At 51.2% G+C, this 25,564-nt stretch overlaps 1 protein-coding gene across 17 annotated transcripts in view; it reads left to right on the forward strand.

Annotated features, from left to right (window-relative positions):
- The window catches only part of CSF2RA (colony stimulating factor 2 receptor subunit alpha), a 67,131-nt gene that overhangs the window by 13,131 nt on the left and 28,436 nt on the right, over nucleotides 1–25,564 (forward strand). For 12 of the 17 annotated variants that reach the window (XR_009493647.1, XR_009493648.1, XM_059884030.1 and 9 more), the window contains exons 2-11: nucleotides 5,134–5,235; nucleotides 6,273–6,415; nucleotides 7,727–7,850; nucleotides 8,955–9,081; nucleotides 9,175–9,347; nucleotides 9,746–9,879; nucleotides 10,564–10,593; nucleotides 11,751–11,886; nucleotides 14,055–14,151; nucleotides 19,776–19,857. Coding sequence is in view for 15 of the 17 variants with exons in the window: in XM_059884028.1 (XP_059740011.1) it covers nucleotides 5,134–5,235; nucleotides 6,273–6,415; nucleotides 7,727–7,850; nucleotides 8,955–9,081; nucleotides 9,175–9,347; nucleotides 9,746–9,879; nucleotides 10,564–10,593; nucleotides 11,751–11,886; nucleotides 14,055–14,151; nucleotides 19,776–19,857 (1,148 nt within the window). In the remaining 2 variants the exon portion in view is untranslated. Of the gene's footprint in view, nucleotides 1–5,133; nucleotides 5,236–6,272; nucleotides 6,416–7,726; nucleotides 7,851–8,767; nucleotides 9,082–9,174; nucleotides 9,348–9,745; nucleotides 9,880–10,563; nucleotides 10,594–11,750; nucleotides 11,887–14,054; nucleotides 14,152–19,775; nucleotides 19,858–20,974; nucleotides 22,702–25,564 lie in introns of those variants that run through there. The other 5 variants (XM_059884038.1, XM_059884032.1, XM_059884034.1 and 2 more) reach the window with 5 other exon arrangements.

The raw sequence follows: 25,564 nt of genomic DNA on the forward strand, positions 1-25,564 counted from the left end.
AGGCTGTCGGCTCAGGGGGACAGGTCTCCCTTGGGGAGACGGGAAGGTTCTGCAGCCAGGCTTTGTGGATGTGCTGAGTGTCTCTGAGTTGTACAAGGGGGCTTCCCTGGTGGCTCAGTGGTAAAGAATCCTTCTGCCGACGGAGGAGACACGGGTTCCCTCCCCGGTTCCGGAAGATCCCCTGGAGAAGGAAGTGGCAACCCACTCCAGTGTTCTTTGCCCGGAGAATCCCCAGGGACCAAGGAGCCTGTCGGGCTACAGTCCACAGGGTTGCAGAGAGTTGGACACGACTTAGCGACTGAGCGCAGAGGGTTGCACCCCGTGTGAATTTAGCCTGAATTTTTTTTTTTTAAAAAAAGGGCAAAATTAAGTGAAACAGCGATGAGATTTCTGTGGATTTCAGTCTTCTGACCACTTCTGTGAGGCTCCTGGAAGTGCCTCGTAAGATGGAAGTGACAATTAAATCAGGGATTGGCTGAATAAGATACATCATGTTGTTATTCAGTCGCTCAGTCGTGTCTGACTCTTTCCGACCCCATGGACTGCATGCCAGGCCTCTCTGTCCATCACCAACTCCCGGAGCTTGCTGAAACTCATGTCCACTGAGTCGGTGAGGCCATCCAACCATCTCATCCTCTCTTGCCCCCTTCCCCCTCTGCCTTCAATCTTTCCCAGCATCAGGGTCTTTTCCAGTGAGTCAGTTCTTCGCATCAGGTGGCCAAAGGATTGGAGCTCCAGCTTCAGCATCAGTCCGTCCAGTGAACAGTCAGGACTGATTTCCTTTAGGATGGACTGGTTGGATCTCCTTGCAGTCCAAGGGACTCTCAAGAGCCTTTTCCAGTGCTACGATACATCACACCCATTGCAGAGTCTCCTTTGGAGATTTTCTCATAGTCCTTGACCAAGAGCCAGCGTCTCCGATGAACTGATGATTTAAAGCGAGCAACTTTTGGGGATGGGTTTCTGTGTCCCTTTGTGGTATATGAGAACTCTTTTTTCGGTCAAGGTTACAGCAGTTTCTGGTTTTTGCTCCATCACGATGAGCAGGAAGCCGGCGGGAGTTCAGTGCACAAGTTAGTGGGGAAGTTGGGGTGAAGGGTGTTGATGAGTCTGGTGGGTTGGGGGGCACTTTGCTACCCCCTCTGCGTGTCTACCCCGCACCACCACCCGGAGGCCGGCACGACGGTATGCCCCGTGGAGGAGAAAGCTGGACTCAGGGAGCTTGGTAAGACAGGTGCTGCCCTCACCGAGGAGGTGGGGAGACGGGTCAGGCTGCGGTTCCTCCCCCACCCCGCCCTGCACCCACGGCCTATCCCCCTCGTCTCCCGTTAAGCAAAGCTCAGACCGCAGACATTTCGCAAATTGCAGATGTGAAAATCCAGGCAAGGCACCAAGAGCCGTGGGGGTGTGTGGATTGAGGAAGGTCCTCTCGGAGAGGTTCCGGGGTGCCGCGGGCAGGCAAGCACACCCCCTCCCTGCTGCAGGAAGCAGCCTCCCCCACAGGTGGGGATCAGACAGCAGGCCCCCGAGAAAGACAAAGTCTGCATGGGGCAGGGTCTCGGGGGGACGGTCCCTGGAGCAGTGGAACAGGAGATGACAGTCAGATGGGAAAGTTGGAACCGGTCTGGTGGGTTGTTTGGTTTTGGTTCCCCTCTGTGATGGCAAGTGAGGTTCCCTGAGGGGACGAGGTTGAACGTGGGTGGGCAGGAATCTGAGGCTGGGTGCTTGTCCCCGGGTGTGCTGACGGGCAGGTGTCCCTGTCCTTAAGGAGGGAGGGTGTTTGTGGTCCTCCATGCTTGGCATCCGGCCGGGAGGACCTGGTGAAAATGCAGACGGTCTGAGTGAGTCTGAGAAGAGAAGGCGGAAGAGGATTAAATGTAGGAGGCCCAGGGGACTCGTTAGCAGAGATGCTGGGGGTGTCACGGGGTGGGGGGGAGCTTCTCGGGTAGCTCAGTGGTTTGAAACAAACAAAAAAAATCTGCCTGCGAGGCAGAAGGTGCAGGAAACGCCGTAGGTTCGATCCCTGGGTCGGGAAGATGCCCTGGAGGAGGGCATGAAACCCACTCTAGTGTTCTGGCCTGGAGAATCCCACAGACAGAGGAGCCTGGCGGGCTGCAGTCCACGGAGTCACAGAGTCAGATATGACTGAGCGACTAAGCAGGGAGGTGCTGGTGTGGAGTTTGCGCAGGGTCAGCAGAGCACGACTGTCATGAACGGGTCTCTGAGACATGACCCAGGGGGAGTGGGTGTGCGAGGGCAGCTGGGGTGTGGGGACGTGGGGGGTCTTTGCTGGTGGAGACGCGCACGGGAGCCAGGAGTTTCTGCCCTGTGTAGACACCTGTGTTGCCAGAGGGAGAGGCGGGCCAAGAATGGGATGCCGTGGAGAACGCGGGCCGGCGGTCTGCGGGTTGGTGGGTCCCACAAGGGGGTCCGAGAGCCTCAGGGGAGGGTGGATGAAGCCCCCTGGGTGGGGTCTGGAGCCTGAAGGCCCTGAATTGGACTTGCGTCCGAGATGCAAGGTCCTCGGAGCGGAGCTGCTGCTGAGTGGAGGGACGGTGTGTGAAGACCAGAGTGAGGAAGGGAAGATGGAAGGAGACAGGAGCGATGCAGGGATGCAGGAAGGGGAGAGAAAGAAGGGAGAGATGGGGGGAAACAGGCGAGGAGGAAAAACAAAAAACCTTGTCATTTGTCACGGCAACCGCCAGGAAAGGAACTCCCCAAGAGACAGAAGCCAGCTTGAGACCGGTAGACTCCATAAACCCAAGGACATGATGGAAAATACGACCGTGCCCAGTAAAATGGAGACAGAGAGGGGGAGCCCTTGGGGAAAAGATACAGAGGTCAAAGGATGGGATTCCTGGGAGCACAAAAAGGTGAGGAGGGGGTCTGCAAGAACTCGGCTCGAGACAAATGGAGATTTGCAAAGGATGGGATTCCCGGGAGCCCAAAAAGGTGAGGAGGGAGTCTGCAAGAACTCAGCTCGAGACAAATGGAGATTTGCACTGTAGATGAATGGAAAGGCACATTACAAGTGAGAGCAATACTGGAAAGGAATCAGCACGACCCAAAGCAGCCAGGTATGATTCCTGGTGGCCCCGTGGACCGGAGCCCTGCCAGACTCCTCTGGGGCGGGTTGCCGCGCCCTCCTGCAGGGGGATCTTCGCGGCCCAGGAATCGAAATCGAGTCTTCTGCGTTGGCAGGCGGGTTGTTCACCACCTGAGCCACCAGCAAAGCACAGCCTAAAACCACTGCTGGGGAAACAGTGGGCACATCCACAGCTGCCACCCCAAACCCAGCTGGGCGATGAGGTGTTTTCCAGAGTGTGGCTTTGTGGGGGATAGAGGACGGTACCTTGGTAGTTTTTTTTTGTTTTTTTTTTTTTTTACTTTAGTTTTTAAATTTTTATATTTTTGCCCAAATTGTGTGGCATGTGAGATCTTAGTTCCCCAACCAGCGACGGAACCCGAGCCCGCTGTGTGGGAAGCTTGCCGTCTTAACCCCTGGACTACGAGGGAAGTCCCTAAATTTTTTTGTTTAATGTTAGTCGAGTTTATTTGCTTAGGGCGTGTGTAGGTTTGTAGAAACATGAGGTTCGGAAAGTGTTGGGAATTCCTGCATACCCACTTCCTCCTACACTTAGTTCCCCAATGATGGACACCAAGCATCAGTCTGGACCGTCTCTTACAATTGATGGAGCAAGTTTGACGCAATATTCTTGACTCAAAGTCATAATTTGCATTAGGGGTCACTGTTGCTGTTGTCCAGTAGTTTGGCCACCAGATGGGAAGACCTGACTCATTGGAAAAGACTGATGCTGGGAAAGATTGAGGGCAGGAGGAGAAGGGGACGACAGAGGGTGAGATGGTTGGATGGCAGCACCGACTCGATGGACATGAGTTTGAGTAAACTCTGGGAGTTGGTGATGGACAGGGAGGCCTGGCGTGCTGCAGTCCATGGGGTCGCAAAGAGTCGGACACGACTGACCGACTGAGCTGAATTGGGCTTGCTGCTGGGTCTTCTGTGGGTTTGGACAAATGTGTAATGGCAGGTATCCATCATTAGAGCAGAATATTTCCACTGCCCTAAAATCTCCTGTCCTCCACCCACCTGTTCATCCCTCCTGTTCTCACAACCCCTGACAAGCACTGATGCTTTCTCTCTCTCCATTGCTGTTGTTCAGTCGCTCAGTCATGTCCGACTCTTTGGGACCCCAGGGACTGCAGCACGCCAGGCCTGCCTGTCCATCACCAACTCCCGGAGTTTACCCAAACCCATGTCCATGGAGTCGGTGATGCCATCCAACCACCTCATCCTCTGTCATCCCCTTCTCCTCCCACCTTCAATCTTTCCCAGCATCAGGGTCTTTTCCAATGAGTCAGTTCTTCCCATCAGGTGGCCAAAGTATCGGAGCTTCAGCTTCAGTCCTTCCAATAAATATTCAGGATTGATTTCCTTCAGGATGGACTGGTTGGATCTCCTTGCAGTGCAACGGACTCTCAAGAGTCTTCTCTAGCACCACAGTTTGAAAGCATCATCAATCCTTTTCCATTCTGCTATAGTTTTACCTTTTCCAGAAAGTGATAGAACTGGAATCATGCACTCTGTGTGCATGCTAAGTCGCTCAGTCGTGTCCGACTCTTTGGGGCCCGGAGGGCTGTAGCCCACCAGACTCCTCCGTCCATGGGATTCTCCGGGCAAGAATACTGGAGTGGGTGGCCATTCCCTCCTTCAGGGGATCTTTCCAACCCAGGGATCAAACCAGAATCTGTTAAGTCTCCTGTGTTGGCAGGCAGATTCTTTACCAGTAGCGCCACCTGGGAAGCCCATGCACTTTGAACTCTTTTTCAAATTGTCTTTTTAGTTAATTAATTTATTTTTTAGCTGTACCGTGTACCATGGGGGATCTTAGTACACCGACCAGGGATCGAAACTGTGGCCCCCTGCATTGGGAGGACAGAGTCTTAACCACTATAAGCAAGTGACCCAAGCTGCTGGCCAGGTCAGCATGCCGATGCTGACCATCACCCTGGAGAGAGTCCTGTGTTGTTGGGTTTTTTCCCCCATCTCCCTGGGGAAACATCACTGGTGTCCACATCAAGACTCCCACGCAGGCTGGTTTTTCTCACCTGCAGCGCTTCTGCGTTGTCTGGGCAGCCCTGGAAGTCTCCTGGCGACGGTGGTCCTCCTCTCTATGGTGCTTGACTCCGCATGGCTCCTCACCCAGGAGCAGCAGGGTGAGTATGTGAATGTGCCTGACCTCTTTCTGCTTCCCCCCATTCCCCTGACCCCAGCTTCTGGGATGCATTCCTATCACTTCAGTTCAGTTGCTCAGTCACATCCGACTCTTTGCGACCCTGTGGACTGCAGCACGCCAGGCCTGCCTGTCCATCACCAACTCGTAGAGCTTGCTCAGACTCATGTCCATCGAGTCGATGATGCCATCCAACCATCTCATCCTCTGTCGTCCCCTTCTCCTCACACCTTCTGTCTTTCCCACATCAGGGTCCTTTCCAATGAGTCTATTCTGTGCATCAGGTGGCCAAAGGATTGGAGCTTCAGCTTCAGCATCAGTCCTTCCAATGAATGTTCAGGAGTGATCTCCTTTAGAATGGACTGGTTGGCTCTCCTTGCTTCTGCAACACCTCCATTCAAAAACATCAGTTCTTTGGCACTCAGCTTTCTTTATACTCCAGCTCTCACATCCATACATGACTCCTGGAAAAACCGTAGCTTTAACTAGACAGACCTTTGTTGGCGAGCCTATCGGCATAGCCACGCCTGATGGTGCCTGACTCTCTGCCCGTGACGAGATGGGATTAACTAGCCTCTGCTCCTTGCTCGGTTGATATTCATTTATTTTCACAGTAGACGTCTCCACTGGGCCCGCCCTGGTGGCTCAGTGGTAAAGAATCCGCCTGCAGTGCAGGAGACATGGGTTCCATCCTTGGGTCAGGAAGGAGGGCATGGCAACCCACTCCAGTCTTGCCTGGAGAATCCCACGGACAGAGGAGCCTGGCGGGCTACAGTCCAGAGGGTCACAAAGACTCAGACGTGGCTTAGTGACTGTATAACAACAGAGGCATCTCCGCTTGGAGAATCGGGCAGGAGGGAGAGACGGGACAGAGGGTAGGGGACACAGAGGATTTGACAGCGGTGGTTGGCAGTGATCCCTAACGCTGATCTTTCCTTGCAAGACCTGAGGCGAATTGCTTGAGTGGGCATGGAGTTGGGAAAAGGGGCGTTTCTTGATTCCTGAGGTCACGTCTTGCAGATCTTCCAACCGTGAAGCCAAATGCCAGCCTAAATGTGAAGTTTGACCCACAGACGACGAAGCTGACTTGGGACTGCAGGGAAAACGCTAGCTCTGGGGAATGTGTGCTGATTCACAAGGAGAAGGGGCCGATTAAGAAAAAGGTAAGGTGGTTTGGGCACGCGTTTGAGCAAACTCCGGGAGATGGTGCAGGACAAGGGAAGCCCGGCGTGGCTGCAGTCCACGGGGTCACAAAGAGTCGGGCGTGACTGAGCCACTGAGCAGCAACGACGAGGTAGATTGCACAGGCCCCATTGCGATCCTTTGTCGAGCTCTCATCAAGCATGAGACAAAAACACAAGAGGGACCTGGGGATACGTCTAGGAAGTCATGGTGCGTGGTGCACCGGGGAAGTGACCCTCGTGTCCGGGATGTGTTCAGTAGGCTGACTCCCTGGGGGGGCCACGTTCTTTTCACTCAGTTGGCTCACGTGCTAGACTTGATCCTGAGCAAGAAAGAAACATTCGCTCGGCCTGTTACATGGAGCCAAACTAAACGGACTGACTTGGATACAGTGTAACCATGACACTCCTGAGACAATGATGCCTGTGGCATAAGACAAGAAAAGTCAGTCCCGTAGAAGAAGGTGTGGGGACTTCCCTGCTGGTTCAGACTTTGAGCTTCTGGCAGACGGGGGTTGTGGGTTCAGTCCCGGGTCAGGGAACTAAGATTCCTACGGGCTGCATGGCGTGGCCAAAACACAAGGTTGGGGGGAGTGTGAGGTTCCAAAAAATGGAAAGCGATGAGGGTGTAAAGAACAGTCCAAGCTGCATCCCTTGGGAGTTTGTGAGACCTAGAGGCTCCCAGACTTCAACTGGGAATCATGTAACCAGACTGTACATTTTCACAAGATCCCCGGTGAGCTCTAGGCGGGTTCGGAGGGAGGTTCAAGAGGCAGGGGACATATGTATACTTCCAGCCGATTCACATTGTTGCAGCAGAAACTAACAGACCATTGTAAAGCAATTATGTGCACATCCCTTGAGTCAAGTCTGACTCTCTGCAATCCTATGGACTGCAGCCCACCAGGCTCCTCTGTCCATGGGGTTCTCCAGGCAAGAATACTGAAGTGGGTTGCCATGCCCTCCTGCAGAGGATCTTTCTGACCCAGGGATGAAACCCATGTCTCTGGCGTCACGTGCATTGCAGGTAAATTCTTTACCCACTGAGCCACCTGGGAAGCCCAAAGCGATTATACTCCAATTAAAAATATATATATATACTTCATTCTTAAAAAGGTGAGCTCTGAACACTGACTTTCTGAACCTTGCTAGCGGGCCTCTTCTCAAAGAAGGTTACCTGGGTGAGATTTCACATAGGGAAGTGGATGTCATGACCAGTGCAGGAGCAAACGGCATGAGGATGAGAGGAAAGAAGACAGGTTCTTAACCCACGGGCCGGTTGCGTCTCTTCAGGTCAAAGACAGTGAGTGTCAGTGCACGTTTCAGGACTATTCTCTCCACGGGGGAGTCACGCTTACCGTTGAAGTACATGTCAACCAGAGACGGCTTTCAGAAATGCTGGTCTACACTAACCCAGGTAGGGAACACACGGGCGGTGACCCTTCTGCTCCCCACGAGCGTCTCGACACACAGGAATTGTGTAGATGTGAGGATTTCTTGGCTTTGTTTTGTCACTTGGGTGCTTTTGTCTTGGGCCGTTCCTTTGCGGCTTCTGGAATCGGACTTCCCTGACTGGGGAGGGAATGCGGGCCCACAGCAGTGAAAGTGTGGAGCCCTAACCAGTGGCCCGCCAGGGAGTTCCCACATTTGCTGTTTCAGTCTTTGCACGCCTTCCGAAACGATGACCACAGTCGAGCTGTTCACGTCTCTATTCTGCTGCGTGTGTTTTTTTTTTTGTGGTGAGAACCCTTCAGGGATCTTCTCTCTTCAGTTCAGTTCATTCACTTAGTCGTGTCCGACTCTTTGCGACCCCATGGACTGCAGCACGCCAAGCTTCCCTGTTCATCACCAACTCCCGGAGCTTTCTCAAACTCTTGTCCATTGACTCAGTGATGCCATCCAGCCATCTCATCCTCTGCTGTCCCCTTCTCCTCCCGCCTTCGATCTTTCCCAGCATCAGGGTCTTTTCCAGTGAGTCGGCTCTTTGCATCAGGTGGCCAAAGGGTTGGAGTTTCAGCTTCAGCATCAGTCCTTCCAGTGAATATTTAGGACAGATTTCCTTTAGGATGGACTGGTTGGCTCTCCTTGCAGTCCAAGGGACTCTCAAGAGTCTTTTCCAACACCGCAGTTCATAAAGCATCAATTCTTTAGCGCTCAGCTTTCTTTATAGTCCAGCTCTCACATGCATACATGACTACTGGGAAAACCATAGCTTTGACTAGACGGACCTTTGTCGCCAAACTAATGTCTCTGCGTTTTAATATGCTGTCTAGGTTGGTCATAGCTTTTCTTCCAAGGAGCAAGTGTCTTTTAATTTCATTTCTTTTCTCTTAGGGAATTTCAAGTGGACAATACAGTATTGTCAACTGTATCCGCCACGGTGTATGTTAGATCCCTGGAATGTATTCTTCTATTTTTTGGGAAGAGTCTGAGAAGGACTGATATTGATTCTTCTTTGAACCACGAAGCCATCGGGTCCATCCCTCTTTAAACATCATTGTTTTTTTCCGTACCTTCCCAGGTAGGGAGGGCACGGCTGCCCAAAACTTCTCCTGTGTTATCTACGACGCGGATTTCATGAACTGCAGCTGGGCCAAGGGCCGAGCGGCTCCCGACGACGTCCAGTACTTTCTGTACATCCGATCAAAGTAAGTGTTGACCTCACGTAGACAACCCTGACGAATGCTGCGAAGAAGTGAAAACTGCCCTGACGGTTCTCTGAACGTTTGGGGATCCGACAGGAAAAGAATTGAGAGGGAATGTCCTCGTTACCTGAAGGACTCGGGGACCCACGTGGGATGTCACCTCCAAGACCTCTCGGGATTAACGTCGTACAATTACTTCCTGGTTAACGGTACCAGCCAAGAAACCGGAATCCAGTTCTTCGACTCGGTTTTGCTGTTAAAGGAAATAGGTGAGAACGACCATCCGGAATTTAAAACCACTGCTTAGATAGATGTGACAGAATTTGTGTGGGCATTTGCATTGAGATCCCCGGAGATGCTGTAACACGTGAGCACATACTGGGAGACTTAAAACAGTGGAAATGTATTCTCCCAGCGTTTTGGAGGCCACAAATCTTGGTCCCTTTCGGAGCATCTGAAAGAACCCGCACTCCCACGTCTGTCTGTCTGCTCCTGCTGACAGCCAGCAGCCCTTGGCTTATAGATGAATGATTCCAATCTCTGAAGCTGCTCCCTCCCTGGAGAACTCGGGAGCTCCTGTTTCTGTCGGGATGGCAGAAAGGGGTCTCCCGTCCGTGGAGTAGCGGAGGCATCCCGCATCACAGGTGTCTCCGGGGTCTTGTTACAGAGCAGTACAACCCACCTGACAACATCACCGTCCAGTGCAACGAGTCCCACTGCCTCATCAGGTGGGAAAAGCCCAGGACCCGACAGCCATGGCCCAACAGGGAGTTCCAGTACCAGCTGGACATCCAGAGACGGGTAAGTGGACTCGGCTCCGAGCAGGGCAGTGAGGCTCGGGGAGCCTGGCAGCCAGCCCCGGGGCATGAGAGTGGGGCGTGGAACGGGCGGGCATCCGGGGGATGCAGGGCCTAGCAGAGCAGAACGGGTGGGCGTCGGGGACAGTCCATGCTGTGCGCCAAGGCCCCTGGACCCGGAGCAGACACGGACACGAACTCTCCTCACGTCCCCTGGACCAAGTGTAGACACAAAGACACCCTCTCCTCACGTCCCCTGGACCAAGTGTAGACACGAAGAGACCTCTCCTCACATCCCCCTGAACCCAGTGTAGACATGAAGACACCCTCTCCTCAGGTCCCCCTGGACACAGTGTAGACACCAAAGACCCTCTCCTCACGTCTCCTGGACCCGGTGCAGACACGGACGCACCCTCTCCTCCAAGCCCATGTGCATTCTTAATAGGACCCACCGACTGCTGCATTTCTGGACGGAGCCATGAACCAGCGGCACTCTCTGTCGTGTGCATAGGTTTCCTCCTCCATGTGGAGCCAACTCCAGCTTAGGAGGAATGTAAGGAGCTCAGCTGTTTGTTGGGCACTGACTGTTTTGTCTTGACTTCATGGAAAGGGGAGATGGGATGAGATCTATTAAAAATTTCAAAATGGAGAAAAGTAAATACTCTCTTTTCGTTTTTTTTTTTTCTAGCGCGATACCAGCAGCGGTAGAAGTCAACTGGTGAGTGCCAACCCTGACCCTAAATATCACCCTCGTAGTTCAATCCTACATGTGTGTGGGCATGCCCAGTCGCTTCAGTCATGTCCGACTCTTTGTGACCCCGTGGACTGTAGCCCACCAGGCTCCTCTGTCCCTGGGATTCTCCAGGCAAGAACACTGGAGGTGGTTGCCCTGCCCTCCTCCAGGGGAATCTTCCCAACCTGGGCATCGAACTTGTAACTGCCTGTGTCTCTCTCACTTCAGGTGGATTCTTTATTCACACAGCCACCAGGGAAGCTCCAGTTTAATCATACAATATCCATCAATGGACACACACCAATTGGAATTGATCCAGCAGTGGCCAGTATGGAGATGAGATAAAAGTCAGATGATGGGGTTTCCATAGAGCAGTGATCTCCAACGGTTTTGGTACCGAGGACCAGTGTGTGGGAGACAAATTTTGCATGGACAGAGAGGGATGGTTTAAGATGATTTAATAATAATAAGATGGTTTAAGGGTGATTTAAGAGTGTTGCATTTATTGTCTACTTTATTTCTATTGTTACATCAGCTGTACCTCAGGTCATCAGGCCTTAGGTCCCAGAGGTTGAGGACCCCTGCCTTCGCATATCATCTGGGCAGTGATACACCCCTAGTTACCACTGGGGTGGGGTCTCCCTCTTCTGTCCATGTTGCTCCAGGAAATACTTGAAGTGTCACAGAGATGATTGCGTCCCTCAAAACTCCTCTCGAGGATGATCATCAAAGTACTTTTTGTTGATTTTTTCCAAGCTTCACCACCACTGTGACCTCGGTATCGTCCTCTATCCGATGAGGAACTTGAACTTGGTCCTCTGCACATCCTTCGCGGGGCCATGATCCGTCTATGGGTCTGTCCACATCCTCTGCAGTTCCTGAACCTTTGCTGCATCTGTACTGAACCGTCCCGGAAGCCCCAGGAGTAGTCACTCAGAAAATGCAGGACAATCACCCATTCGCTTTATTTATCTAAGCATCTCTCTGGAGTACTCAGGACGCAAATTACAACATTCATGCCCAGGTTGGGAGGGTGTGGGCTTAAATTTTTCACTTCGGTTGGGCAGACACACACACACACCCACACACCCACTCTTTTCCTCAACACAGGGGACAGCTCTAACTTTCTGCTTTCTCCAAAGATTGTAGTATTTGGTGATTCCGGGAATAGATACAACTTTCCGAAACCGGGATCCAAAGCGAAACATACTGTGAAGATCAGGACAGCGGACGCCCGGAAAGCCCACTGGGGAGCCTGGAGCCAGCCCGTTGAGTTCGGTAGGTGTCCCGAGACCATCCCCGGACAGCTCCTGGCATTCCGAGGCCTTCTCTGAGCCATTCTGGGAAGTGTTCCCGTCCACGAGCCCCTGGTGACACTATCCCCCTGGCAACGCCTGGTGAGTGAATGTGAGTTACCCAGGCGTGTCCGACTCTCGGCGACCCCGTGGACTGTAGCCCACCAGGCTCCTCTGTCCATGGGCTTCCCCAGGCAAGAATGCTGGAGTGGGTTGCCATGCCCACCTTCAGGGGATCTTCCCGACCTAGGGATGGAACCCGGGTCTTCTGCATTGCAGGCAGATTCTTTACTGTCTGAGCCACCAGGGAAAGATTAATTTAAACTATGGGCGAGGAAAAAAAAAAAAAAGTTGACTTTTCCCAGAATACGACTTTTCCTAGAATACAGTTCTAAACAGACTTGGCTCACCTCCACACGGCCTTTTTTTTTGTTTTGTTTCGCCTGCCATCCGGAACATGCAGTTTTGACAATTGACGTATCACTTAAAAGATAACTGCTGTGTTGAACAGGTCACATTTTATCTGTGTATACTGAGAAATGTTGCAACCGTCCCATCGGGATATGATCACTATGATAGACTGAGAGTTTGTCATTGTATTTTTGACTATTCACAGATGAAAAATGTGCCCTTGATAGGAAAAAATAATTTTGCAGAAGGAAATGACAACCCACTCCAGTATTCTTGCCTGTGAAATCCCATGGACAGAGGAACCTGGCGGGCTACATCCATGGGGTCGCAAAGAGTCGGACGCGACTGAGCGACTCAAACAGACAAAGGAAAACAGTTTATTGTAAAGAGCACTTATTCTAAATGACTCGTGAAATTAAAGCTTAAGGATGGATGGGAGGGGACTTCTCTGGTGCTCCAGCAGTTAAGATCTGCCTGCCATTGCAGGGGACGTGTATTTGATCCCTGTCGGGGAGCTAAGACCTCACATGCCTTCAGGCGGAAAGCCCAAAGCATAAAACAGAGGCCATGGGGAATTCCCTGGCGGTCCAGTGGCCAAGAGGCTTCGCTCCCAATGTTCAGTCCCTGGAACTGGATCCCTCGTGCTGCAGCTAAGCCCCAGCTATAGTCAAATAAAGGAATAAACATTAAAAAAATTACTATTGTAATAAATTCCCCAAATGGGAGGGAATGAAGTTTACAACTGTTTGCCTGGTACTCTTCATCCTATTCAGCTATTGATCCTTTTTTCTGTCCATTTTTAAGTCGAATGGTCTTTAGGTTGCTATGTTCTGAGAGTGCTGTAGGGGTTTTGAACGTGGTCTTGGGCTCATCTCTCATCTCTTGCTCAGTCGCTCAGTTGTATCTGACTCTTTGCGACCGCATGGACCGCAGCACACCAGGCCTCCCTGTCCATCCCTGTCTGCTGGAGTTTGCTTAAACTCATGTCCATTGAGTCGGTGATACCATCCCACCATCTCATCCTCTGTCGTCCCCTTCTCCTCCCGCCTTCAATAGCATTAGGGTCTTTTCCAATGAGTCAGCTCTTTTCATCAGGAGGCCAAAGTATTGCAGTTTCAACTTCAGCATCAGTCCTTCCAATGAATGTTCAGGACTGACTTCCTTTAGGATGAACTGGTTGGATTTCCTTGCAGTCCGAGGGACTCTCAAGAGTATTCTCCAGCCTCACAGTTTGAAAGAATCAGTTCTTCGTCACTAAGCCTTCTTTATGGTCCAACTTTCACATCCGTACATGACTTCTGGAAAAAACCGTAGCTTTGACTAGACGGACCTTTGTCGGCAAAGTACAGTCTATTGTCTCACAAACATTTTCTGTGAAAGCTCCGGGTTAGGGTACTCTGGTAGATTTCCCTTCTTATGAGGCTTCTCTGGTGGCTCAGACGGTAAAGAATCCACCTCCGATTCAGGAGACACAGGTTTGGTCCCTGCTTGGGGAAGATCCTCTGAAGGAGGAAACGGCAGCCACTCCAGTATTCTTGCCTGGAGAATCCCTTGGACAGAGGAGCCTGGCGGGCTACAGTCCGTGGGGTCGCAAAGGGTGAGACGTGGCAGAGGGACTAATGCTTTCAGTGTCACTGGCCGTGTTTCCTCGTCCGTGAGCCCGTGAGCTGGCTGCGTGATGACAGCTGCTGCCCCTCCCCTTCGGGGTCCCTGGCATGTCCCCCTGCTCTGTCTTCCCAGGCTCTGAAGAAACAGGGTCCAGCCTGGTGCACATCTACGTTCTGGTGGTCCTGGGGACTCTCGTCTGTGGCCTGACCCTCGGCTGCCTTTTCAAAAGGTAACCCCAGGGAGTCCCGGGTCGGCTAATCCCCGTGGTCAGTGGAGGGGCCAGGGCTTGTTCTAAAGTCACCCCGCCCCGATCGGCTTACAAAGATGAGAAGGCAGCCTGCAAACACCCCAGGCGGTCCAAGCCGCCGTGTAGATTTTCCATAAGAAAATTTGTCTGGGGAAAACAGTGTTGACTTAAAAAAAAATTGCACAATGTGAATGTCGCAAGTTTATGTTTTATTTGGGGCAAAATTAGGACCACGGGCTTCCCTGGGGGCTCAGATGGTAAAGAATCCATCTGCAATGCGGGAGACCGGGGTTCGACCCCCGGGGTTGGGAAGATCCCCTGGAGGAGAGCACGGCAACCCACTCCAGTATTCTTGCCTGGAGAGTCACATGCACAGAGCAGCCTGGAGGGCTACAGGCCACAGGGTCGCAGAGAGTCGGCCGCGACTGAGCGACTGAATAAACAACGGAACGAATGAAGGATCGCAGCCCAGGACACAGCGCCTCGGATAGCTCTGAGGAGCTGCTGCAAAGAGGCAGGGAAGGCAGATTGGGGTATATGTGATTTCGCTGAAGGGGGAGTTCACGCAATCAAGCATATATATATTTTTTTGCAGAAGGTCTCTGCTAGTCACAGGGAGCAGACATGACCATGAAGCGTTTCAGTGCTTGTCTAGCTATGAGGAGATGCAAAAGTTGCCCTCATAAACTGGGTTCCTGAGAATATCTATTTGAAGACCTTTCCTGCCAGTTTTTTTTTTTTTCCTCCAGAGCACAGAGTGTCTCATGTCTGCTCTCCACCCTGAACTTCTTTCAGGAGATGACTGCAGGTCAGCAGCTGCAGAAGCAGCTGGTTTAATCCTTGTAGAGGTAGATGAAGTTTTCAAAGAGTGAGTCGCTCAGTCGTGCCCGACTGTTTCCAACCCCGTGGACCGTAGCCCGCCAGGCTCCTCCGTCCGTGGGATTCTCCAGGCAGGAATCCTGGAGTGGGTTGCCATGCCCTCCTCCAGGGAATCTTCCCGAACCAAGGGTCAAACCCAGCTGTCCTGTACTGCAGGCAGATTCTTCAGCGTGTGAGTCATCAGGAAAGCCCCCTTACAGCTCAGCTGTGCTCCAAGTCCCGCCTTCCGTGTTTTTCGGAGCATCTGAAATCCTTGGAATGTCCCTCCTCGACAGACTTCTGTTGTCCCACAGTGTGTTACTCAGCCCCGGCTCCCAGGCGTCTCCCCACACACACAGGGACCCCTGCCAGAGTCTTTCCTGTCATGTAAGCTCAGCAATCATGCAGGCTCTCTCAAGATGCCCCAGAAGGAAGCCCGGCACATGCAGAATAAAGCTTGCGAGCTCTGCAAAGCCACGGGGAGATTTGGCTCACAGGGAGACCCTCCTGCAGGGCTTGTGGGTCCCATGGGCGTCCACCTGAGGCGTCTTTGTCACCAGGCACCCCCCGCCCCCACCCTGGTTGGGTGGCCTGTGTCTCCCCGGAGACAAGGGAGACCCTGAGTGCCTGCTGCAAGAAGCTGCAAGGCATCCCGGTTTTGGGGACACGAGGAAGACTGTGGACAGCCTGACCGCAGACGGTGGGGACAGGAACACATGTCATGCTTTAACACCGAAGACTCATCTTAATCAAAAGCTATGTGACTTCCTGTGGTTGCCGGAACCAGTGACCACAAGCTGGGGGGCTTAAAACCACAGACATCCAGGGTGTCCCAGGGCTGAGTTCCCTTCAGAGGCTCCAAGGGAGGGTCCTCTTGGCCTCTCCCAGCTTCTGCGGGCTCCAGGCGTCTGTCCCTGGGCTGGTGGCCGCCTCCCTCCCGTCTCCACCTCTGTCTCCACGTGGCTTCTCCTCTGCGTCCGTGTCTCTCCTCTTCTGTGTCTTATAAGGACCCTGTCCCTGGGTTTAGGGCCACCCCCATCCAGGAGGACGTCATCTCAGACCCTTCACTCCATCACAACTACAGAGACCCTATTTCAAAACAAGCTCCCTTTCCCAGGCTTCAGGACCCAAGTGGATCTATGGGGCCAACGTTCAGCTCAGCACAGCATCTGATGAGGTCACACGGTTGCCCCCTTGTCGTGAGAACGAAAATAAGTGCCCGTGTGTTCATTCAGCACCACTGGGACGCTGGGGCACCGTGGCATAGCCCTTAAAATACGTGCCATCCACAGCAAACTGGTCAGTCTGGAACCTTGGTCTTCAAGGCTGGATATCTCTCCCGGCCTTTTAACACCAGAGAGTGTGGATTCCTCCAAGCTGCTCAAGACTGGGCACATACCACCACTGCTGTCTATGCACCCAAGACAGTGAATGTTCAGTTCAGTCGCTCAGTCGTGTCTGACTCTTTGCGACCCCATGGACTGCAGCACGCCAGGCTTCCCCGTCCTTCACCAACCCCTGGAGTTTACTCAAACTCGTGCATCGTATCGGTGATGCCATCCAACCATCTCATCCTCTGTCGTCCACTTCTCCTCCCTTTCTCAATACTCTGGTTTCTCTTCAAAGACAGTGAATGAAGGTTCTGGAAAGACCTTCCTAGGCATTTCTTAAGTACATCCGCACAGTCTATTATATTCTCCGGAGTGTAAGATTGGAGGCCATCCGTCTGTGATTTTTTTTAAGATTTATTTTTTTTGGTGGATCATTATTTTTTTTTAAAATGTCTCTCCTTTTCTTTTTTTTTTTTTTCGAACTTTGAAGTTTTTATTTTGTAAATTGAAAAAAGTAGGGAAAACCACTAGGCCATTCAGGTATGACCTAAATCAAATTCCTTACGATTATACAGTGGAAGTGAAAAAATAGATTTAAGGGACTAGATCTGATAGATAGAGTGCCTGATGAACTATGGAATGAGGTTCGTGACATTGTACAGGAGACAGGGATCAAGACCATCACCATGGTAAAGAAACGCAAAAAAGCAAAATGGCTGTCTGGGGAGGCCTTACAAATAGCTATGAAAAGAAGAGAAGTGAAGAGCAAAGGAGAAAAGGAAAGATATAAGCATCTGAATGCAGAGTTCCAAAGAATAGCAAGAAGAGATAAGAAAGCCTTCCTCAGAGATCAGTGCAAAGAAATAGAGGAAAACAACAGAATGGGAAAGACGAGGGATCTCTTCAAGAAAATCAGAGATACCAAAGGAACATTTTATGCAAAGATGGGCTCGATAAAGGACAGAAATGGTAGGGACCTAACAGAAGCAGAAGATATTAAGAAGAGGTGGCAAGAATACACAGAACAACTGTACAAAAAAGATCTTCACGACCCAGATAATCACAATGGTGTGATCACTGACCTAGAGCCAGACATCCTGGAGTGTGAAGTCAAGTGGGCCTTAGAAAGCATCACTATGAACAAAGCTAGTGGAGGTGATGGAATTCCAGTTGAGCTATTTCAAATCCTGAAAGATGATGCTGTGAAAGTGCTGCACTCAATACGCCAGCAAATTTGGAAAACTCAGTAGTGGCCACAGGACTGGAAAAGGTCAGTTTTCATTCCAATCCCAAAGAAAGGCAATGCCAAAGAATGCTCAAACTACCGCACAATTGCACTCATCTCACACGCTAGTAAAGTAATGCTCCAAATTCTCCAAGCCAGGCTTCAGCAATATGTGAACCGTGAACTTCCTGATGTTCAAGCTGGTTTTAGAAAAGGCAGAGGAACCAGAGATCAAATTGCCAACATCCGCTGGATCATGGTAAAAGCAAGAGAGTTCCAGAAAAACATCTATTTCTGCTTTATTGACTATGTCAAAGCCTTTGACTGTGTGGATCACAATAAACTGTGGCAAATTCTTCAAGAGATGGGAATACCATACCACCTGACCTGCCTCCTGAGAAACATGCATGCAGGTCAGGAAGCAACAGTTAGAACTGGACATGGAACAACAGACTGATTCCAAATAGGAAAAGGAGTATGTCAAGGCTGTATATTTTCACCCTGCTTATTTAACTCATATGCAGAGTACATCATGAGAAACTCTGGACTGGAAGAAACACAAGCTGGAATCAAGATTGCCAGGAGAAATATCAATAACCTCAGATATGCAGATGACACCACCCTTATGGCAGAAAATGAAGAGGAACTAAAAAGCTTCTTGATGAAAGTGAAAGAGGAGAGTGAAAAAGTTGGCTTAAAGCTCAACATTCAGAAAACAAAGATCATGGCATTTGGTCCCATCACTTCATGGGAAATAGATGGGGAAACAGTGGAAACCATGTCAGACTTTATTTTGGGGGGCTCCAAAATCACTGCAGATGGTGATTGCAGCCATGAAATTAAAAGACGCTTACTCCTTGGAAGGAAAAGCAGAGACGTTACTTTGCCAACAAAGGTCCATCTAGTCAAGGCTATGGTTTTTCCAGTGGTCATGTATGGATATGAGAGTTGGACTATATAGAAAGCTGAGCACCGAAGAATTGATGCTTTTGAACTGTGGTGTTGGAGAAGACTCTTGAGAGTCCCTTGGACTGCAAGGAGATCCAACCAGTCCATTCTAAAGGAGATCAGTCCTGGGTGTTCATTGGAAGGACTGATGCTAAAGCTGAAACTCCAGTACTTTGGCCACCTCATGCGAAGAGTTAACTCATTGGAAAAGACCGTGATGCTGGGAGGGATTGGGGGCAGGAGGAGAAGGGGATGACAGAGGATGAGATGGCTGGATGGCATCACCAACTCAATGGACATGAGTTTTGGTGAACTCCAGGAGTTGGTGATGGACACGGAGGCCTGGCATGCTGCAGTTCATGGGGTCGCAGAGAGTCGGACACGACTGAGCGACTGAACTGAACTGAACTGATAGCCCATAAAGAATGTTGCGATAGTTTTGGGTGGACAGCAAAGGGACTCAGCCATACATATATACACATGTATCCATTCTCCCCCAAACTCCCTTCCCATCCAGGCTACCATGTGACACTGAGCAGAGTTCCCTGTGCTGTCCAGCAGGTCCTTGCTGGTTCTCCACGTTAAACACATCAGTGTGTCCATGCCCATCCCAGACTCCCTGACTATCCCTTCTCCCCATCTTCCCACTCCCTTGTAACGATAAGTTGGTTTTCCAAGTCTGTGAATCTCTTTCTGTTCTGTAAGTAAGTTTGCATCATTTCTTTTTACATTCCACATGTAAGGGAAGCCACAGGATATTTCTCCTCTGTCTGACTGACTTCACTCAGTACGACAATCTCTAGGTACATCCATGTTGCTGCAGATGGCATTGCTTCATTCTTTTTAACGGTTGCGTAATATTCCATTGTGTATATGTACCACGATGTCGATCATTTTTAAAGTTTTTACTGAATTGGTTACAACAGTGCTTCCTTTTATGGTGTTTTTTTTTGTTTTTTTTTTTTTTTTTTGTCTGCGAGGCATGTGGGATAGTAGCTTCCTGACCAGGGATCGAACTGGCACCCCAGGGCCTGAACTCACACCCCCTGCCTTGGAAGGTGACGTCTTACCTCCTGGACCTCCAGGGGAAGTCTCGCCTTCTATGATTCTTAAAGGAAAGTGTTCTGAAGACGTGAATCCAGAGGGCGTGTTTGCACTTAACATGAGGGTGCCTCTCCTCTGGGAGCCAGGACAAAAATGTGGGCCTGTCCGTCTCCTCTTCATCTCGTTTTTTATCTCCCCAGATTCCTCAAGAGCCACAGGTTATTCCCTCCGGTTCCACAGATCAAAGATAAATTGAATGATAACCATCAAGTCGACCACGAGGTATGTCCGGGATGAGTGAGGGGGCATCCAGGATGGACAGGTGGGGAACGGTGAGCCCAGAAGCTTGTCTGTGCTCACCCAAAGCTGAGGTCCACAGGAGGAGGCTGGAATCCCTTGTCCTGCTCGCTGGCTTTCTCCGGGGCGGAGTGGGGAGGGGGTTGGGGGTTTTGTCTGCAAGCTGTGTCCGGGGAAATTAGCCAGGTCGTGGAGAAGGAGGAGGAGAGAAGGGGAAGATAGGGATGGCAGAGAGAGACAGAGACAGACTGAACGGGGTCCAGCCAGATCTCTAGCACACAGGATGAAAAACGATAAGGAACAGGAGACGAGAGACAGACTGAACCAGGTCCAGCCAGATCTCCAGTGGGGCAGCATACAGGATGAAAAAGGACACGGGACGAGACAAACACCCCCGCCCCCGATACGTAGGGCTTCCCTGGTGGCTCAGATAGTGAAGAACCTTCCCGCAATGTGGGACACCCTGGTTCGGTCCCTGGGTTGGGAAGATCCCCTGGAGAAGGGGAATGGCAACCCACTCCAGTATTCTTGGGCTTCCCTTGTGGCTCAGATGGTAAAAAAAAAAAAAAAAAAAAATCCGCATGCTATGAGGGAGACCTGGGTTCGATTCCCTGGGTCGGGAAGATCCCCTGGAGGAGGGAATGGCAACCCACTTCAGTATTCTTGCCTGGAGAATCCTCATGGGTAGAGGAGAGCCTGGTGGGTTATATACTCCATGGGCTCACGAACAGTTGGACACAGCTGAGCGAATAACAGTTTCACTTTCAAATGTGGGAAGCCCTCCCCTGCACATGCGTTCACCTGTCGAGCCCGTCTTCCCGAGGCAGGGACTGTGTCCTCCTCTTCCACGTTCTGCCGTCATGCCCTGGTGGGTTCCCCGGGGAGGTCTAGGGTCCCGCGACACTCTCCTTCCAAGCTCTGAGCTCCGTGCGGTCCCAGTGAGTGTGGTACGCGAGTCTCAGATGTCCCTCCCCTGGCTCATCCGCCGCCGCCGAGCTCCCACCCGGAGACCAGGCTCCCGTTTCTGTCTAAACCCTCCACCTCCGTGGCTCCTCCGGGGGGCTCCTGGGGAGTTGACATCCCTGCGTTTCTCCCCCATCAGATGCTATGGGAGAAGTTTACACACGAAACGGGAAAAAGTGACAAGGAAGAGGTCTTAACCGTGGAGACAGTCTCAGAAGCCCCAGCGAAACTGTGACTTCCAGGCATCTCCATACCCGGGACTTTCTAGAAGCTGTTGACTTTTTTTTTTTTTAATATTTTTTTTAACATTTCTTAAATGTTTTATTTACGGTTTTCGAATGAAGCTTTTTTAAATTGTTGTGAGTGTTTGTGTAGCTTTCTATCTTTTTGTTCTTTTAACGAGGCTTCCCAGGGAGTCAGTGGTAAAGCAGGCGCCTGCGAATCTAAGAGACTCGGGTTCAATTCCTTGGTCGGAAAGAACCCCTGGAGAAGGAAATGTCAGCTCACTCCAGTATTCTTGCCTGGAGAATCCCATGGACACAGGATCCTGGGATCCTCATGGGGCCATGAAGAGCCGAACATGAATGAGCAACTAAAAAACAATTTTTTTATTCTAAAAGATAATGTCATGTTTCTCAAAGGTGCTTTTGTAGCTGGAGAGATGTTTGCATGCCTTTCAAATCTGAACAACTTAATGCACCTCTCAGCGCCTCCTGGAACCCCATCCCTTCATCACACACAGGTGTCCAGACTGCCAGCGGCTGCTGGGGCGGGAACGCCATCTCCCCTGCCTCTGCTTCTGCTGGCGGACAGAATTCATCCTCCTGTTTTGGTTTCTTTTTTTTTTTTTTTTTTCTGTATCAGCTACAGTTTAGAAAGAAATGAGTTTCCAGAGGCTACTGTCACGGGACCTCCATGATGGACTTGGCGTGGCAGGAATCTATCCGTTAACAGTTCGTACGGTCTCCTGTGTAATTCTTTTAACAGTATCTGTGATGACCTGACCCCCGGGCGGGCGGTCCATGACCCAGTCTCCATCTCTGGATCCTGGCATTCGTCACCGCTGTTAACTTAACTTCCTTGTGTCAGAAGGCAACCTGTTTGTGGGTTCCAGGATCTAGGATATCACTGGGGATGTTATTCTGTCCACCACACGGGGTCCCAAAGAGGGGAGCTTCGCTGAGCGGCCGTGATGGCTGAGCCGGGAGCCATCCCCAGACCTGCAGATTCAAACGTCACCCTCTGGGCGTGGAGGCCCCTTTTTCCCCCGACCCTCCCACCCCCTCATAACATGTGCTGTGCATCTCTCCCATTCCCCTGGAATCCTCCACCAAAACCAGCTGAGTCGTATACTATTTGCACAATCCGGCAAAGCCTTTTTTTTTTTTTTTTTATTTTAACTCTGGTCTTTTTGTGAGCTTTGTCAGCCATTTTAGCCAATTACCAAGCCCCACGGAGGGGGTCTTGGGAAGCCTGACTTATAAGCTGGTTGGTCAGAAGTCTGGGCTGCCTGGGACCCCCCTTCCCAGGAGGGGTCTGAAGAGACTGGGATCAGAAGCCTTGAGGAACCGATTTTTCATGCTGGAAAATGACCTGGAAGCTGACACACAGCCAGGTGAAAACCCACCGGGGCTAGAAATGATCTGGACACAACAGCTGTGCCATTTTAACACGTGGATGTTCCAGAACTCAGGAAACATGAGCTATTTGCGTCTGTTGGTCTGCTTCTGTTTGTACACAAGTTCCTTGTATTTTATTTTTTTAGATCCCAAAAGGATGGTTGCCAATGGGGAAAGGAAGGTAGGGTTCGTGGAGGGGAGGGGCGGGGTAATTTAGATGTTTGGGATTAAAAGTGTGAAATGCAAATTGATTAACGGATGTAAGGTGTTACACGTAAAATAGATAGGCAACAGAGATTTATGGTATACCTCAGGGAATCAGATAATCATGTTCCATATCATGTCAGACAGTATAATGAAAAGGGGTCTGAAAAAATGTATGTCTCCATAAGGGAATCAGTTTTCTGTACCCCTGAAACGAATGCAGTGTTGTAAGCCAGCCATGTGCTCAGTCGCTCAGTCGTGTCCGAGTCTCTGCGACCCCATGGGCCGTAGCCCACCAGCCTCCTCTGTCCATGGGACTCTCCAGGCCAGAATACTGGAGTGGGCTGCCATGCCCTCCACCAGGGGATCTTCCCAAGCATCATACCTCTGTCTCCTGCCTTGGCAGGCGGATTCTTTACCACTGAGCTACCAGGGAAACTATACTTTAAAATTTAAAAGAAATGTAACGTAAAGTCACTCTAGAGGCTTCCCAGGTGGCTCCCTGGCCAAGAATGTGCCTGCCAATGCAGGACACATGGGTTCGATCCCTGGGTCAGGAAGATCCCCTGGAGGAGGAAATGGCTGCCCACTCTGGTATTCTTGCCTGGAGAATCCCATGGACAGAGGAGCCTGGGGGGCTACAGTCCGTGGGGTCTCGGAGAGTCAGACACAAGTGAAGGACTGAATGACAGCAAGAAGGTTATTCTAGTAAGAAAAAGAAAACAGTTCTTCAACCGGACGCCCTTGGCACGGAGGATCTGATGCCCCCAACCCCCCTCCCCATCCTGTCCCCCCAGAAGGCCTCCTCCCAGGCTCCCGCTTGGCACTGAGGCTGCCAGCCCAGCTGTTCCGTCTCTGCCGCCCAGGAGGCAGCTGTGTACCCTCCCAGACCTGTGGTTTGCACCACGACGTCCCTGCAGGAACCAGCGACCGTGGAGTTGAGAGTCTCGGGAACTGGTGTCTAACAGTGGTGCCCGGGAGGATGAGGAAGCTGGCGCAGCTGGGCTGGTGGGGTCGGTCCTGGCGACCCCAGCCACCACCTGGGTCCTCTCCGTGCGGGAGGGCTCAGAGCAAGCATGTGCTTCCTGGGGGCCCCTCTCGGGGAGGCTCTGCAGCCGGCTGAGTTGTGTCCTTAAATAGACAGCTGATGCGCTCATTTAGGATCGAGTTACCTGGCATGGATGCATGGAGCAGGGTCCGTTTCTGCATCATGGGATCCTTGGGGGCTGGGGGGGAGTGGGCGCTGGGAGGGGAGTGTGTGTGCCTTAGTCACTCAGTCGCGTCAGACTCTCTGCGACCCCATGGACTGTGGCCCACCAGGCTCCTCTGTCCATGGGATTCTCCAGGCAGGAATGCTGCAGTGGGTTGCTGTTCCAGTATTCTTGTCTGGGAAATGTCATGGACGGAGGAGCCTGGTGGGCTGTTACAGTCCAGGAGAGGGAGGGAGGCAGAGAATAGTTCCCACCCCGAGGGAGCCACCTCCCAGGGAAGAAGCTGAGAACATGTCACGTGGAGGAGGAGGAAGTGGATTGCGTGTGAGTGACATTGGTCTTTGAATTTGAAGTTCCCCTCCAACTTGCAGCTTCTTCCTTGTTGTTATTCAGTTGCTGAGTCGTGTTTGACTCTTCTTGAGCCCATGGACCACAGCACGCCAGGCCTCCCTGTCCATCACCAACTCCCGGAATTTACTCAAACTCATGTCCATAGAGTCGGTGATGCCATCCAGCCATCTCATCTTCTGTTGTCCCCTTCTCTTCAATCTTTCCCAGCAAAAAGGTCTTTTCAAATGAGTCAGCTCTTCACATCAGGTGGCCAAAGTATTGGAGTTTCAGCTTCAGCATCAGTCCTAGCAATGAATATTCAGGACTGATCTCCCACCTGCAGACCACTGAAGGCTCAGCCACACCCTTGCTGGTGGGTCAGCTCCGCTCACAGTGGCGGGGAAACTGTAGCAGTCAGAGTTTGCTAGAGAAATAAGATGAACAGGATGGAGATTTGTGATAGATGGGTGGACAGATGGGATAGACAGAGAGATTGGTAGGGAGACGGATAGAGAGAGATGGTAGAGAGAGAGAGATGATAGATAGACAGACAGGTAGGTAGAGACGGTAGATAAGTAGGTAGACAGATAGGCAAATAGAGATGATAAATGTATAGGTAGAAAGTGAAAGTGAAGTCGCTCAGTCGTGTCTGACTCTTTGCGACCCTGTGGACTGTAGCCTATCAGGCTCCTCCATCCATAGGATTTTCCAGGCAAGAGTGCTGGAGTGGATTGCCATTTCCTTAGATGATAAATAGGTAGACAGATAGGTAGGTAGAGATGATAGATAGGCAAATAGTTAATAGAGATGATAGATAAATAGGTAGGCAAATAGACGTGATAGGCACAAGGTAGATATAGATGACGGATACAGATGGTAGATGGACAGATAGACAAACAGGTACACAGACAGATAATCGGGAGGTAGACCCAGATGATAGATGGACCAATGGGGAGACAGATAGATGGACAGGTAGACAGAGACGATAGACGGGTAAGTAGACAATAGGTAGGTAGGTAGATGGTAGATATAGATGGCAATGGCACCCCACTCCAGTACTCTTGCCTGGAGAATCCCAGGGACGGAGGAGCCTGGTGGGCTGCAGTCCATGGGGTCACTAAGAGTTGGACACGACTGAGCGACTTGACTTTCACTTTTCACTTTCATGCATTGGAGAAGGAAATGGCTACCCACTCCAGTGTTCTTGCCTGGAGAATTCCAGGGACGGGGAGGCCTGGCGGGCTGCCGTCTATGGGGTCGCACAGAGTCAGACACGACTGAAGTGACTTAGCATTAGCATATAGATGTATATAGGGAGAGAGAGAATCTTATACAGCTGGCGCTCCACACCCACAAGTGCAGAAC

Source organism: Bos taurus, chromosome Y (assembly GCF_002263795.3).
Source record: "Bos taurus isolate L1 Dominette 01449 registration number 42190680 breed Hereford chromosome Y, ARS-UCD2.0, whole genome shotgun sequence".
NCBI classification, from domain to species: domain Eukaryota; kingdom Metazoa; phylum Chordata; class Mammalia; order Artiodactyla; family Bovidae; genus Bos; species Bos taurus.